Consider the following 15,993-nt stretch of genomic DNA (forward strand, 5'->3'; position numbering starts at 1 on the left):
AAAAGTAACCTTCACTGCACTTAGGCAGTTACAATTATTTACCTTTTTTTGTGTTGTTTTTATCTTTTATGGTCGAAAGCAAAAAAATAAGGGGTGGCAGCTTCCTCTGTAACCGACTGAGTTAAATGTGCATATAATATTGTTTCATATTGATCGCAGGCCCCTAAATCGCATCAAATCAAAATCCTATTGTGACAAACTTTGTAATATCGGCAAATATCATGTCGTCCAAAAAAACTATATGATATCATATCATGATGAAACTGGTGATTTACACCCCTAATATTGACAGTGTACAGTGTGTACTATCATGGTCAACTTTCACATGAGAAATGAACGCTAAAACATGTGATGGCAGGCTCACTCATTAAATATAACTTTCATCTGAATAGGAAATCTTTCACAACAAGATTAATGACTACCAGTTCACCCAGTTTATAAAGTGACATGTTTTCTCTCCCACCCCTTGTGTTATCAGGAAATACACATAGTTTAGGTTTTACAGCACTCGCCTGTGTGTTGAGATATCCATCTCTGAGAATTCTGCTGCGCCCCGATATAATAGAGGTGAATGTTGCTGCGTACAACATCAAAAAAATAATTTCAACAGCAACAGTAGATACACTTTCCTAGCTGCAGTGGATAATCCACAGAACAAGCTGTTTGACTGCTTTCACAGAGAGGAGGGACTATTTCTTCTGTAGAAAGTAGTTCCACCAGAAACCATCTGTGGATTATTCAGAGAAATGTTTTTGGAGGAACATGTTGCTATGTTTTTTTATTTTTCTTTGAGCACCACAAATTCCCTCCATTTTTGTTGTAGTGAGTTGGAAGCAGAAATCTCAGAGATAGATGTCGTCAAAACCAGGGCAAATATGACCAAAACTATCTGCAGACAGACACCAGAAGAGTCATAACTTGCGTGAACTTGCCCTTTAAGACTATCACATGCAATTTGAAAGTAATGCTTTGTGGAGCTGTAGAGATGGTTTGCAGGGCTTGAGCTACAAAGATGCGCTGCACACCCCCTGAAAAATGTGTCTACACACCAGGCACTGCAGATGCCATTAAGTTTGATTGGGCATCAGAGCCGAGAGGTGGGATCTCAAGACAGTTTTGGTCCCAACATGCATGTGTGAAATTACATGCATTATGCAATCAGCCGCAGTTTGATACCTGGTGAGCATGACAACTGCCTGCACCAGCCCGCAAAGAACACCGAGGCGCCCAGCGGTAGAGGTATGAATAAGACATGACTGTACACTTGTGAAACCCTACGTGTTTACAATCACACATGCTTTGAACTCACATGTTGTTGCTGTCCAGTGAAAACCATGTATCTCCAAAAAATGTTATCAAACAAAGGAAATAGCCTTGTGTGAAGCTAATGTATTTTAGATCATTTAACCATTTAACACTATCTGAATCCACTATGTCTGAAAACCTTAAAACAAAATATGGAGACACATGATTTTTCACTGCACAGCAATCCTATGGGTTTTTTTGTACTTCCTTATAATAGATAATTGTCTATACATCTGTATAAATGAATCCATCATTTAAAGGTCCAGCGTGTAGGATATCGAGGGATATATTGGCAGAAATGGAATATAATCAGCACGTTTTCTTTAGTGTATAATCACATGAAAATTAGATTGTGTGTTTGTTTCCTTATAATGAGCCGTTTATATGTACATAGAGAGTGGGTCCTCGTCCACGGAGAACACCATGTTGCACCATTATGTTTCAACAGTAGCCTGGAGTGGACAAACCAAACAGTGGCTCTAGATAGGGCCATTTGTGTTTTTTTTGTCAGCTGCCAAAGTTCACAGCAGCGTCAGAAAAACAGTTGTTTTTTTTTAAATAAAACCCCTTTATTCAGTGTTTCACTGGTTCAGATCACCGCATGTGTTTGTTTCAGAGAGGCAGAGACCTCTGCGATAATTCAGCCCCCACTAAACACCTCCTGAGTGTCTGGATCTTAAGCTATCAGAGTAAAAAGTTGAGCATATATTAGCAGTTTCTGGGCTAGCAGGCTGTCTGAGATGTGCCGAACAGCATGGGAGAGACACTAATGTGTAACATGAAACAGCTTTATTTAGTGTATTTTCCAGTTTTAATCTCCTGGCCTGTTTGTTTTGGAGAGACCTCTGTGGATAATTCAGCTCCCAGTAAAACCCTCCTGAACAATCAACACTGAATGAATCCATAACATGAGAAGTTTCAGCTGGTTGAAATCTGCAGTCCTGACTGCTAGATGCCACTAGATCCCCCTAAATCTTACAAACAGCTCCTTTAATTCCTCTATGTGAAATTAATACAGTTTATTCTATCTGATAAGACAGGATCAGTTGTTTCCATGGGAGTGTACATGGTGTGAGTGAGTCGGGGGAGACCGAGATGTAGAGACAGACAGACTGAGAGACTACCTGTTGGCCACTGGCCTCTCTCTTATCTGTATGGTGCTGAGCTCCTGGTTGTTTGTGCTGGGCAGGCTGAAACTGCTCTTCTTCCTGTGGCGTCGAGAGCAGCACGAGCTGAGGCCATGCGGAGACGAGGACAGCGAGGACGTGCGGGACCCCGACTTGTGCATCATGGAGATCTCCATGCAGTTGGCCTGAAACGTCTGCTCGTCCACGAACTCATGATTCTGTCGGTGGGAGACGGCGGAAAATTAGGGATTCAATGTTGCTCATGAATCACTCTATTACATCAATGATTGGCTGTGCTAAATCATGAGTAAAGATGTTTCACAGTAAAGACTAAACAGACTGAACAGAATCCACAGCAAAATTGTTTAATAATTGGAAAATGAATCATCAAGGGAATAGAAATATATTGGCCCAGATGTCCATATTAAGTGCCATCTGTGAAAACATTCACAACTGTTATCCCTGTGACAAATGAGCATGACTTGAAGGTCAGGATCCAAGTGTGTGTCGGGCTCTGCCAGCAGGTGGCAGAGTGACACCGCGTGGGATCTGATGCCATGTTCTGAATCATGCCTCTTTTCTTATACCTCCCTTCTGTCACTCCTGCCATCTATAATGCACACCATGAGAGGCCTAATGTAAACATGTGCATTCCCATCTGAATGGTATGAAGCATTTATGGAGCTTTTCCCAGACAACCGGGGAGGATCATCTACGAGGGGGGACACTGATTTACTGCCTGTCCATGTCTCTGTACAGGGCTTAGAGCTGCAAGTGTAAAACTCATGTCACAGCTGAGTATTAAAGAGGCTCTTACATCTCTAAATTATAGATAGTGTAAAATGAAGTATGCTGGTTTGTTGGGACGGAATAATATTACTGGCTGGCTGAGTCATGTTATCTTTAGCATGTTGCTGGCGAGGGGAATCGACAACTCCCAGCCCCATTTACAGCTATTTTTAACTCCAGCCTTATATAAAATACAGTAGCTTGTACAGTTTGTGCATGGATGAAAAAGCTCACTTTGTTTCTATTTGCAACACACTGTAACAGGCTGGTGCTACTGATAATACAGCCATGAAAGGATTAGTGAACCGGCATACCAGGCACAGACCCAAGGGCCCACAGTGTACAGGGGGGCCTTCACCTGCAAAATGTCACTCAAATTAACACGTAGTGACCAGGATGTGATTCAAGATGACCAAGAATATGCAAAGGAACTACAAAGAGATAAAAAATAACTATAAAAAAGAGGCAAAACAACCACAAAGAGACACAAAGTGACCGAAAAGAACAAAATAATCTCAAAGAGACAAAAAATGATCCCACAGAGACACAAAACCACTACAAGGACAAACGACTGCAAAGAGACCACAAAAAGATGCATTACAACTACAAAGAGAGGAAAAACAATGACACAAAGACAGACTAAACAGCTAAAAGGCCCTTTGTCCACCAAAGTGTTTTTTTTTTCCCAGCTGAAAACGCCAGGCGCTCTTCAGGAAATGCTCAGCTGGGAGCACTTGAGAGCACTTTGAAGGCGCAGCGTTTTTTCAGCTAAGACGCTTTGGTTGCATCTGGTTGCTATGATACGGGATATCCGTGCAAGTAAAAAAAGTTGGTGCAAGGTAGAGTTAAGGATATATTGATTTATAAATGGTATATTACCATACTCCTCCTCTATTGGTATTGTTCAGCACTTGTTCATATCTTTGTGATATTTGTCCCTCCACCACTGTAATTAAACAGCTGAAGTGAAAAGTGTGTCGTTTTACCCAATGTGTCACATTTTAAAACTCAAAACAAAAGCAAACAGGCAGCACTTGGTGCAGAGTAGAGATTCAGCGTCTCATCACGCTGCTGGCACTTGAAGCAAAGCGAAAATATGTAGTTGCACAGTATCTAAAAAAATATGCTGGCTTCAGGAAAAACACATTGGTAGACACCGCCCCTAAAGTGCGTGTCTTGCTCCTATGTAGGGGAGGTAGGGTAGGGTGGGCCCATTGTCTGATAATCCGCCCCTGGACACAGCACAGACAGAAGTGATGCAATTTCACAGAAAAGAAACTTTTTATTACAGTGAGCTATTTTAAACCATCTAAAATCCTTTACCAAGACAGAAAGAATGAAAGATGCCTAAGCACATGTTTTCCAGTGGATAAAGCTTTTAGAGAAAAAGGTATCTTACCGTGGTCTTCTCCAGGCAGTGCAGCAGGTGATTATGTTGGCTCTCAAAAGGAGGGCTGGGGGCCTTCGCCACCAGGGCTTGTCCTGCCTCCTTGGAGGCCTTGGAACACACAGAGTAAAGAAAACACAGTGTAGATGAGCAGGTTCAGATTCTGCACGGAAACAAGAGTCTCAGGCAACAGTTAGCTCGGTAATGTAGTGGAGAGTACGCAAAGCATTGAAGGCTGAAATGCTGATCTGTAACACGGCAGCCAATCTACTGAGAACCTAGTGATGGGGATGTTTTCGAGGTGCGCAGAGACAGTGGCTGATTACAACATGTTTCACTGATAGAATTGGGTTTTGCCTTTCTTTCTCGCTGATTTGGTGAGAAGGACCAGAAAAGTCAAATTAGAGCTCATTTCAGTGCAACAGCAGTGGCACACCTAGACACAGATCGAACACATTGCACCAAACACATCACAGATTCTGCACCATAACAACACTACACACGTTGATGGAGCTCTGCACGGCTCTGGGATGGAAGTTATGTTGTGTTAGTTTGCACTACGACCCGGATGCTCTAGAAATAACACACAGAACACACAGCAGATCAAAAACAGAGTTTAGAGGAGACGCAGGCCGAGCGGACAGCCTCCATAGGCGACCTACTGTCCGGTAAGCCTTTGGGTCCCTCCTTCCCCTCCAAACCCTGTTGGACAGACATGCAGAGCTTGGTCATGAGTCAGTGTGACTGTAATGGCTGTGCTCCACCAGAAGGCAAGTGTGCCTGCCTGGCTCTCCTGCTGTATGGATAGAGAGTTGAGGAAGCATGTCAATGCCGCAGCTGAGAGGTGGGATGTAAGAGAGACGACGATCACACTAAAGCACTGGAATGACAGCAGCCCCTGTGTTAGAGCATGAAGAGCCCCCCCCACACCTCCCCACCTCCCCCGTGTGTGGTGGCATGGCCCCCGAGCAGAGCGGCATGCAAGCGTCAGCGAGGCCCCGGCCGCCGCTTGGTCCCGTTACCTCCTCCAGTGAGTCGATCAGGAGCCCATTTTGTTTGTAGCGCATATAAGCATTAGTGCCTCGAATCTTCGTAGCGCGGATTCTAGCAAGCCGAGTTTTCTGTTTGAACAAACAGACCTCTGTTTTAGCCCCTGATGGTTTGTCTGTCACACTAATTGACTCTGTCTCCCTCTGGCAGCCACAGTATTTAGTAGGGAGAGGCCATGCTTAACTCTACGATTAGGAAATTCTGCCTCAGCAAACACTTTCAGGAAGAAATGCACATATTGCTCTTGAAAAGCTGCTGACACTATACTCTGAAGATCATTTGTTCAGTCATTGTCATTGCCTCCCTTATTTCTTTCTCTCACTGAAATATACTCAAGGAAGTTGAGCCCACCCAATACACACATACACAGAAACACAATAAAAGATTAATATTCTGGAAGATAGTGTTTGCCCTGTCATTCTGTTACGGGCGGATAAGACAGGGACAGAGAAAAGAGGCAGATAGAAGCGAAATAAAGGGAGATAGAGGGAAAGGGAGGGAAAGGAAGAGGCGGAGGGAAGGGTGAGTCAGTACCCTCTGGGCTCGTCGTTTCTCTGCCCGCTGGCTTTGGTGGTAGATACGGCTGAAGTTTGACACTATGACAGGGACAGGCAAGGCGATGACCAGCACCCCACTCAGAGAGCATATGGACCCAAACACCTTCCCCACAATTGTTTTTGGCACCATGTCACCATACCTGAAACACAGAGAACAGACAACAGTGAGCACACTGGGTAGAAAAACAACAAGGAGAAAAAAAATATATTCCTTTGACAGAATCCGCCCTGGAGGCTTGTTTCATCACGTTAAGTTGTTGTGCGTTTAATGTTATTTTTAATAGTCTTGAAATAGTTACAGTGACCTTGGATGATTTCACAACTTCAAATAAGAAGTCACACTTTTGAAGTGGGTGAGGAATAAATAGGACTTTTGTGAAGTCTCTTTCTCCTGGCCTACTTAGGTGCCGTCGTGATTTTCCTCTTTTAAAACCCTGTTTCATATATAATTACACACCTGCTGGCACCGGCTAATGCTTTCACATCATGACCAAATGCGCTACACATCCCCTGTGACCTCTGTTAGCCAAACAGCTTGTGAAAGATACAGGGAGTAGTATCACATCAAGTAAAAGCAAAAGGGGAAGGGAACAGTGTGATGCCGAACCCTGGAGAAATGGTTTCAGTGTGTGGGCCTCGCTAACAGCTACTCGTGCGTTTTGTTCCTCTTCCCACATCAAAACGGACCTTGAATAGTGAATGCAGACACGCACTGAAACCACATTAAAACTATTCAAGTTCTAGATAAAACGAAAAAGCAGCTCTTTGGAAATCAAGCGCAACACTGATCTGATCGGAGCACAAGCATGCAATTTTTCAACATTCTAAAACAAACGTTGAACAAGCTACATTCAGCATGAACAGATTAAAGGTTGTACATATGTCAGGTGGGACTGAATCATCCCCATTAGAGAGATTAATGTGCCTGTCTTCTATCAGGCAGTCGGACCTGTCTGCGCTCAAGGTAAAGCTAAAATCAAACTGTCTCCAGGATCTCACTTTCTTTACATTTGCCTCCAGTGCCACTTAAATTAGTATAAAAAAAATAGTGACTAACTATATAATTTGCTCACTTTTTTCCTACTGTAAGCTAAACATAGAGAGGCGAAGTCCCTCTCCTCCTGGTGGACCACCATGGGAACGTATCTAAAGAAAATATATATGTACAATAGTTAACAACGAGAGGCAAATAATCTTCTGATCCAGTTTGTACCAGTTGCAGCTTGTCGTAGAACTGTTGAACTATAAGACTGTGAAAATAAAATAAATAACTAGAAAGACTGCACATCCAAAAGTTGCATAAGTTACATTAAAACTTAAAGATTCACTATGAAGGATTTTCCTAAAAAAACAATGTATAGACTCATAGGATAGCAGCAACCCAAAAGAAAGCAGCTAAAAGGTCTATCTCCATTGAAGAGCGCTCCCTCTCCATCATCACATCTGACCCACTACCATTAGTACTGCTAGTACCAGTCCTACTACTGCTACTTCTACTATATGTACATACTATATGAGATTTCCAGAGTCCTCAAAGATGCTTTACATAGAGTAGTATAAAGAGGAATAAAAAACAAACATTACATTCTTTAATAAAGTCATAAAAAAAAAATTGAAAGATTAGAATTGAATTCAGTCAACTGAGGAGTAAAAACATGTGGGGGTTGAAGGGACAGCTGAGGGGTGGGTTTTGAGGGCCTTTTGAATGCTGACAGTGTGGGGGTATTTGTGATGTGTGCTAGTGTCTCTAATGTAGCACTACTTATCTGCAGAGACTCTGCCCTCTGCCTGTTTTTTCTCCACCTTTTTTGTTATGTTCTGAGTGTTCCTGGACACAGCGTGCAGGTGAGGTCAAGACCTTATAAAAAGGTAGCCGCCAGGTCGCAGACTGTAAGCAGCATACATCCAAGAGGAATCTAAGAAATCTGCAGACATGGCGCCAAAAAAAGACAAATGAAGCTCTAGCAAAACAATACATTTCATGCTCAGGCTGTAATTTCCCTCTCACCCTGCAAATCACTCCTTGCACGTATGCTCACTCACTGTCTCTAGGTGTCATTGTTTGGGTAGGTCAGTTGAGTCATCAGCTGATTCACAATCAACCAATAGCACAGCAACACACCTTCTCCAACCTATCATCTTACTGCTCCTTAATTTAAATATGGTTCTTTCTTGCTGTTGTCGTGCGTGCACTCCTCCTCCCCATCACCATCTAGTCTTTACGGATTCATCAGCCTCATCTGCCTCATCAGCCTGAGAGTCAGCAGCCACCACCAGCATTTGAACTCAATGGGGAGATTTATCCTGCTGCAGTTCAGATGTCTGTTGATCACGAAATATCTCCAAGCGCCAAAGACTTCTGTTAAAGCTTAATCATATTCTGTATTAAAAATTATCTTTACTTCATTCATCTGTCTCTGCTGATTGAAATACAGTGAAGCGAAATACCAAGTGGATAACGCTCATTCTAAAACAGCAAGAGTGTGTCTGGAGCTAGCTTTCACTTCTTACTTTTCCTGGTGATACCGTTTGCAAATGACAATTCCTGCAGAGTATACCTTTAACAGTCCTGCATGCAAGCTCCTAACCTTGATGGCAGCTACTGTCTCTTCTTCTACTTAGCTGAAGCTCTCAACATGGCCAGACTCATAGAGATTTTCAACTCTTTGAATACTTTTTCTTTAGTTCTGGATGAATTGAGTGAGTGAAATGTTCCAAGGTCATGGCCGTGTTGGTGTTGGTGAGAGTTCACTTAACGCTTTCACACTCAACTTAATGGCACTACAACAAACCTGCAACAAACTGTGACCTTCTTGATTTGCAGAATTATCTCCTTCACTTTGACAAACATCATATTTGTAAATTATGGCACAATTCAAACAGGATAAATCTCTCTCCGTTGACTACCGTACATACTTTTGACAAAATAAGGTGCCACAGGGACTTCGCCTATCTATCTGCAGTACCATTCAAATGCACTTCAGTCCATACAACAGTAGATGAACAAATCCCTGTTCATACTGACAATCAGCACTATTTCTGACTGTCCTCAGTTCAGTAGTAATTTTTCAGTTTGTTGCTGGTTCAAACTGGTTCAGTCAGCTCAGCAAAGCTTGACAGTACAGACACTGTAAGGGTTAATAGCTCAGCAGCCAACCATGTGAGACAAAGTTATCGTGTTACGGATGTTTCTGAGGTTTTGTGGTCTTTTAAAAAGGAAACAACATTCAGTAACCAGTAGAGCCGTAACGGTACGTGTATTTATGTCGAACCGTTCGGTACGCGACTTTCGGTTCAGCACGACCCTATACCGAATTATTGGGCGCAGGATATTATATTATTTTATTTTGTTTTATTTTAATTCCGTTTTTGCGAGCCAAACCATTTAAAATATCTAGTTCCCTGACAGACATAATTGAGTGACGGACCGAGTCCCTCACTTTCACTTTGTGCAGCGCATTCTGGCATTCTGACAACATGGCAAGTGAGCCTGACGAACCTGAAGATCCACCCGCAAACCTTAAGTCCTCTGTTTGGGAACGCTTTGGTTTCAGGGTAAAATACGAAGATGGAAATAAACAAGTGGACAAGACAAAAGCAGTGTGCCGACACTGCAGAACAGCGGTCGGGTATGTACTTGGAAACACGTCTAATGTGCTTACGCATCTAAAGCGACACCACCCGAGTTTGAACGTTAACTGGCATGACTAGAAAAAGCAATCTGGTGCAAACTACGATATTGTCGTCATTTAAAAAGAAAGAGCGTTTCCCTGACCATCGCGCTAAAGAAATAACCAACACCATTGGAGTTGAGTAAAATTGTTTAAGCTGCACTTTAGATATAAGCATGTTTTGTTTACTGCACTTTAACAAAGTGGGAAAGCTAAGTAAGTTCCTAGTAAAACTGAATCTGAGCAGGCTTTAAAGCTGACCAGCCGCACTATACTTTTTATTTTAATTGAGTAAAACTGTTTAAGCAGAAATTTATATTCATATTTTTGATTCAAAAAATGTGTTAAAAAACAACAGGATTTATTTTTCACTTTTATATTTCTATTTTCATTCAAACAATGTGAAAAAGCAGGATTTTATATCTTTGTTTCATTCAAAAATTGTGTAAAAAGAGTTAACTGCTGTGGTGGTATGTTTTAATAAGGTTACCAATAAGTAAAAGATATTTAATAGGTGTCTTTTTCATTACTGTACCGAAAAAAAACGAACCGTGACTTGTGTACCGAGGTACATACCGAACCGAGATTTTTGTGTACCGTTACACCCCTAGTAACCAGTGAAAGGAGCTCCACTGCTGAAGACTACTGATTTGTTTGTGACAACTGTGATTCAGTTAAGTCAGTCCAGTCTAAAGATTCTGTGTTTAAGTTTTGCTCGTACACGTACCAAACACCTCCACCACTTACAAGACTAACAAACTAAATACTTAGCTGCATTTAGATTTTCTGTTGTCACACAGAGAGGTGATTATCACTCATGGAATAATTAGGGCACAAACCCTGATTTCTCCAAGGCAAAAACCTCCAAATTATAGCCACAAATCATTCGAACACAACCTGCATGCTCATGAATTGCCCTCTGCAGACACTTTGGGCCACAGGCAGCACAAGGAAAAGAAGCGAGTGCGGATAAATGATTCACAGCATGTATGTTTTCCTTGTCTTCCAAACATCCCTCTATGTGCTGCGGAAGGACCAGCTATCCACGGGATTGCAGGTGGGTGAGATGAATGATCGAGACCCTAATGCGCAAATGACCTGAGAAGACCATTACCTCCTGAGAGTAAGATGAATGCAGGTAGGAAAGGACATCAGCATTGCTCAGTGGCTGTGACAGCCGCGCGTCTCTCAAGTGAGGCAGGGTAATGTGAATGTATCGCTACACGGGAGGTTGACTATTTCATAAATGAAGTTGTCTAATGCCCACGGCCGTCTGCTTGAGTCATTAGCCTCAGGTTTCCATCACGTTGGGCCCAACAGCCTGGGCTTTTACAGAGCTTGGGAGGAAAGATGTAAAAGTGGACATTTTAATATCACGCTTGATGGGACTTCATGTACAACAGTTTGCTTTCAAGTTGAGTAATCTCACACAGATGTCATTAGTTTTACAGTTCATTACAGGTCAAGTCATTTTCCTATGTAATCACCGACGAAGCCTGACAGCAGGTGTCAATTATAGATTCCGGATGTACTGTTGAAAGCCTATTAAGAGATCCACATAAAAAATGCAGGAAAGCTTTCTCTCACATAAACGTGGCTGCTCACATGTGTTTTATTCAAATGGGAGGAGTGGCGAGATGCTGCTGGATGGGAAAATAAGTCTGAACAGTCATCTGTGGAATATATTGCGGTCCTTTCAGTTGAAAGCAAAGCATAGTGGTGAGCAGGTGAAAAAAAGAGAAAAAAGAAAGGAGCAAGCGCACTCTGGAGAGAAACACTAACAGTGATGGATTGTTCATAAGGGGGAAGCTGAGATACACAAAGCTCTGCCTCCTGGATGACGGCAGAGGTAGGAATTAGAAGCAACGAGAGATTAAAGTAATGTTCTTGCTTTGTTCTTGTTGTCTCTGACTACCAGGTACCCACGTTTGCTACCCCGAGCTGACATGGGTGAGACACGAAGATGGATGGCCAGATCCTTATCCACCCTGCAGAGGAGGAAGAGGAGTGTCGGAATGACTGAGTATCAATTCCCCAGTTCCACCCACCTGAAACCATACTGCGCTCACACTCGCGCCGGTCTTAAAAACAGCGCATTCTGTAGAATTGTCGTCCTACAGTGAGATGACAGCATTGCAGATGAAGCCCGGCGCGGCGAGAGGGAGTGAAACTGGGGGTTCGCCTCAGACGGTGTGGGAGAAATGTCAGACTAAAAGGAATATTTGAATTTCAGAAGCGGGGGATGAATGTCCCCGCCCAGCTCGGATAATAGACCAATCAAACATTCATGAGTCCCTGTATCAACCTGCGTGGCAGAGTTTGTGCGGTTGACCTTAAAAGCGGTGCGGTATTCCATCAGGGGGTGCTCTGAGACAGATTTCTGTACATGACCTCACCGCCTCACAGCGAGAGCCGGACACCCAAAAACATGGACGCACAGGAACAAATACTCACACAAGCAGTCACGAGAACATGCACTTGTTTGTTTATGTGTGTGCGTGTGTGTATGCGTGTGTGAAAAGGCCTTTAATTTGACATCTAGTTAAACCAATCCCCCTTCCTAAAAAAGCAATCTTGTTCCTTGATTGTCTTCCAGAACCCTGTGTCTGAAATCTGACTGCCATCTGGTTAGTGGGAAGTGAAAGGAGGAAAAAAAAGAAGAGAGATATCTGGATGACTTAACAAACACGTCATTTGTTTATTTCTCTTCTCAGAGGCAGGGCGGGACTTTTTTTTTCTGAAATCAAACAGAACGAAATGCAATCTTTTCAGATAAAATGAGCCGAAATTGTGAAAATCTGACTTGTTCTGATCATTTGCACCGCTGCGTCTGCCGCACAGAAATAAACCAACCTATCAAAGAGTTTGGGGGGGCTGGCAGGAGAAAGGCAACACTTACATAAACCCCCCTTTTAAGTGATCACAGGCTTAAGTTTCTGATGTAATCATAGAGGTCTAAAGTAAGTCCTGCTGTCCCACCGACTCACACGCCAGTTGAGATCACCGCCAACGGCTTAGCAGTGCTGACAATTAGGATCCAAGGAGGATTGTGGCAGATCTTTCAGCTGAGAGCGCTTTGTCACCAGCGTTAAAATCCAATCATCCACTGGCACCTCTGTCATGGCACTTTTAGCTTCCACTTCCTGGGTTTTACCGTGAAACTAACTCGCCTGCTGCAGAAGAGACTGTAGTAAAGTGTGATAATAAAAGAAAAAGGGAAAGAATGGCCTCTCAGCTTTTGATTCCACTGACATGAGCAATGAAGGTCAAAGTGTTCAGATGAAGGAAAACCCTGTGATAAAGATACTGGAGCTGCTGAAGTGTGTGCCGCCATTCTATTAAATCTGTCACGGTAAAGACATTGAATCTCATCAAACTGCACTTTGATCTCCTCCACTTTGATATTTCAGTGAGAAGCACAGGAATGAAACTAATTTGATTAATACATTAAGCATTTTGATTCATCAGCTGATTAGAATCAAGATAAATTAAGCACACTGCCCTATCTCATGCATCATCTATATCCGTTGTTTCATATCAATAATTGCTGAGGGCCCTGCAATCTGATAATCTGAATCTCAAATTAATTTCAATCTCACCTTCCTCCATGAGATTGGTTAAAATTCACATCTCGCTCTGCGTTTGTTTCTTATTATCTGCAAGCAAGGAAAAGCGCCCTGAGGCACATTCATTGGACTCGCTGGCATCTGTTGTGTGAGTTGAGTCTCGGTGAACTTACTATGAAATGCTCTTTGAGATGCTAAAACAAGACATTAATTTGAAAAAGCACTTTATGGCGGAGAAAAAAAAATGTCAAGGTCAACCACTTTTAGTCTGACACAGAATTAGCATTTTTTATCATTTCAAAAAGATGAGGTTGGTAAATTCCAAACATGCTCTCTGCATTGAGTGTCATCATGCCTTTGATAATTCGGTGAATGCATGATTTCCTGTTTGACCTTCACCAACCGTCCCATCGCACACCAACCTCCCTATCAGTGCTTCCTGAGGTAATTCGCTCGCTCAGTTTCACAGTTCAATGGCTTCTACAGCACAGACAAGCCCTCCAAACCTGTGAGACCAAAACCTGTCAATTATCCTGAAACTCCGATACTGTCACTGACTGTACCAATCAAAAGTTGATAATGACAGAGAGAGGCATTGAAACCGTGTGGGGACACTGGGAGAGTGGCAAGGTCGGGAAGTATCGGATATCCTTAAAGTGGTGACATGTCCTGCAGCATGATGTGAAATGTAAAGCCACGGTAGAGGATCAAAGAGTGTCACAGTGGATACAACATTAAAATGTTATCCAAGGACTTGACATGGAAGTGATGAAGCCTTACACTGACCAACTGAGAGAGGCTCCATTTTTTACGAGTCATGACAAGGAGCAAATGGAGCAATGCTCCATGACAATACGGTTCTCTGTTCCTTCACCACAAGGCTGAAGGAGCACAATATTCATCCTTGCTGACAGTTAAATAATAGATGTACCAAAAAAATGTAATTTTCCTCCTGAACTCCATCATGCTCATACAACTATGAATTCAGAATCTCAAGAAAATGGATTGCGCTGCCTGCATGTCACAGAGGCATACTAACATGAGCGACAAGACGATATAAATTTTCTGGGGTGTATTTGTGAAGACCACAAGATTTATGGAGTACTGCAGGAGAGGTCTTGAGGGTGGTTATGTCATATTAAGAGCTCTCATAAAAAATGTAGTGCGTAAAAACAAGAAAGGAAAGGCTATATGATCGCTCTTTTCTGTGCCAACAGGCATTGTGAATCTGACCACAGAGAAGAGGAATGCAGCAAACAGCAGATTGCAGCATTCACAGATAAACAAGGGTAAGTGAAGCTAGTTGAACAAAGGAAAACTCTGGTGTACCATAAATCTATATTATTGATGAAGCAAATGTAAATCTGTATTGTGTTTTGGTCAGCGTGTTAAAATATTAAGCACATTCTCTGTTTATCTGTCTCCAGCATGACTGAGCATACTGTAAAATAAAAATCCTTGCAACGCCAGAGAGACTGGCAGCATCACTGGTGGCTATCACCCTGCAGGAGTTTCTCAATGCAGTGGCACTGCTACAGTGTGTACCACTGCAATGCAATCCTCTGGGACATACACTACAAGGTTTCAAGAATCAGAGGTACAATAAATGAACATGATCTCCAACATGATCCCTAAACACCACGTATCATTCCTGATGTTCTGCACTGCATCTCTGGCTGCAGCCTGGGAGCACAACATCCAAAATGCTGCCTCTCTTGGGTTTGGACACCAAAGACTGATGGGATTAAGAGTGTGTGGGCTGATAGGACTCTGCTCTGATGCTATCCCTCAGATATACATCATTATAGAGGGGGGAATCCCACAGGCGCTGGGATTAGCCTGCTAGATTTTCACTGCAGGTGATAAGGGAAAGAAGGAGAGGCTGGCAGAACTACACAACATAATGGGGAGATGGGAACGCAGAGATAGGAGGGAGCCGGAGGACCGCACTGGCTGGTGTAATACGTGCAGTAGGAAAAACAGAGCACTCAAGTATGAGTAACTGCGAACAATAGCTACAGGGAAGGACAACTTTGAGATAGGTGAACAATGCCAACTGTGGGCAAAAATGCACAGACTCCATTGCTCTGACTGGATGCTGAAATGTGGTAAAATGAAGTGCGGAGCAGATGTGAGAGATAGTTTTCTGTGCTTTCCACAATCCAGCGATCCATCCAGAGAACGAGTCTCTGCAGACTGTGCAAGAGCTGAAGGTTAGCATGTGAAGTTCAAGGAAACAGCCATGGCACATATGGCTACACGCCAGTCGGTGTTAATACATTTGTAAATGAAGACTTTGTGATGCGGCGGTGTCAATGTGGCTTTGATCCTCCAGCTGAAGGTTCAGTGTGGAGTCTCAGGAACTACACAGAACCAATAAAGGCCGGAGAAATTCCTCTCTTTTTAGCCATGCAGACACAGATAAACCATATAGAATAATCCCCCACATATAGCTCTGGCAAAGGCACCTCATCTCTCTCTCCCTCACATATCAAACATGTATTCCCTCAGCCCTCCAAATCCCAGCTTAACCCTCACCCC

At 42.9% G+C, this 15,993-nt stretch overlaps 1 protein-coding gene across 2 annotated transcripts in view; it reads right to left on the reverse strand.

Moving 5' to 3' along the window:
* The window catches only part of LOC125888075 (potassium voltage-gated channel subfamily D member 2-like), a 51,310-nt gene that overhangs the window by 2,309 nt on the left and 33,008 nt on the right, over positions 1-15,993 (reverse strand). The window contains exons 3-6 of one of the 2 annotated variants that reach the window (XM_049575263.1): positions 6,193-6,355; positions 5,631-5,729; positions 4,621-4,719; positions 2,430-2,650 (exon numbers count right to left, since the gene is read on the reverse strand). In XM_049575263.1, coding sequence (XP_049431220.1) covers positions 2,430-2,650; positions 4,621-4,719; positions 5,631-5,729; positions 6,193-6,355 — 582 coding nt within the window. The remainder of the gene's footprint in view (positions 1-2,429; positions 2,651-4,620; positions 4,720-5,630; positions 5,730-6,192; positions 6,356-15,993) is intronic. The other variant, XM_049575264.1, reaches the window with a different exon arrangement.

This window comes from Epinephelus fuscoguttatus, linkage group LG4, assembly GCF_011397635.1.
Source record: "Epinephelus fuscoguttatus linkage group LG4, E.fuscoguttatus.final_Chr_v1".
In the NCBI taxonomy this organism is placed as follows: domain Eukaryota; kingdom Metazoa; phylum Chordata; class Actinopteri; order Perciformes; family Serranidae; genus Epinephelus; species Epinephelus fuscoguttatus.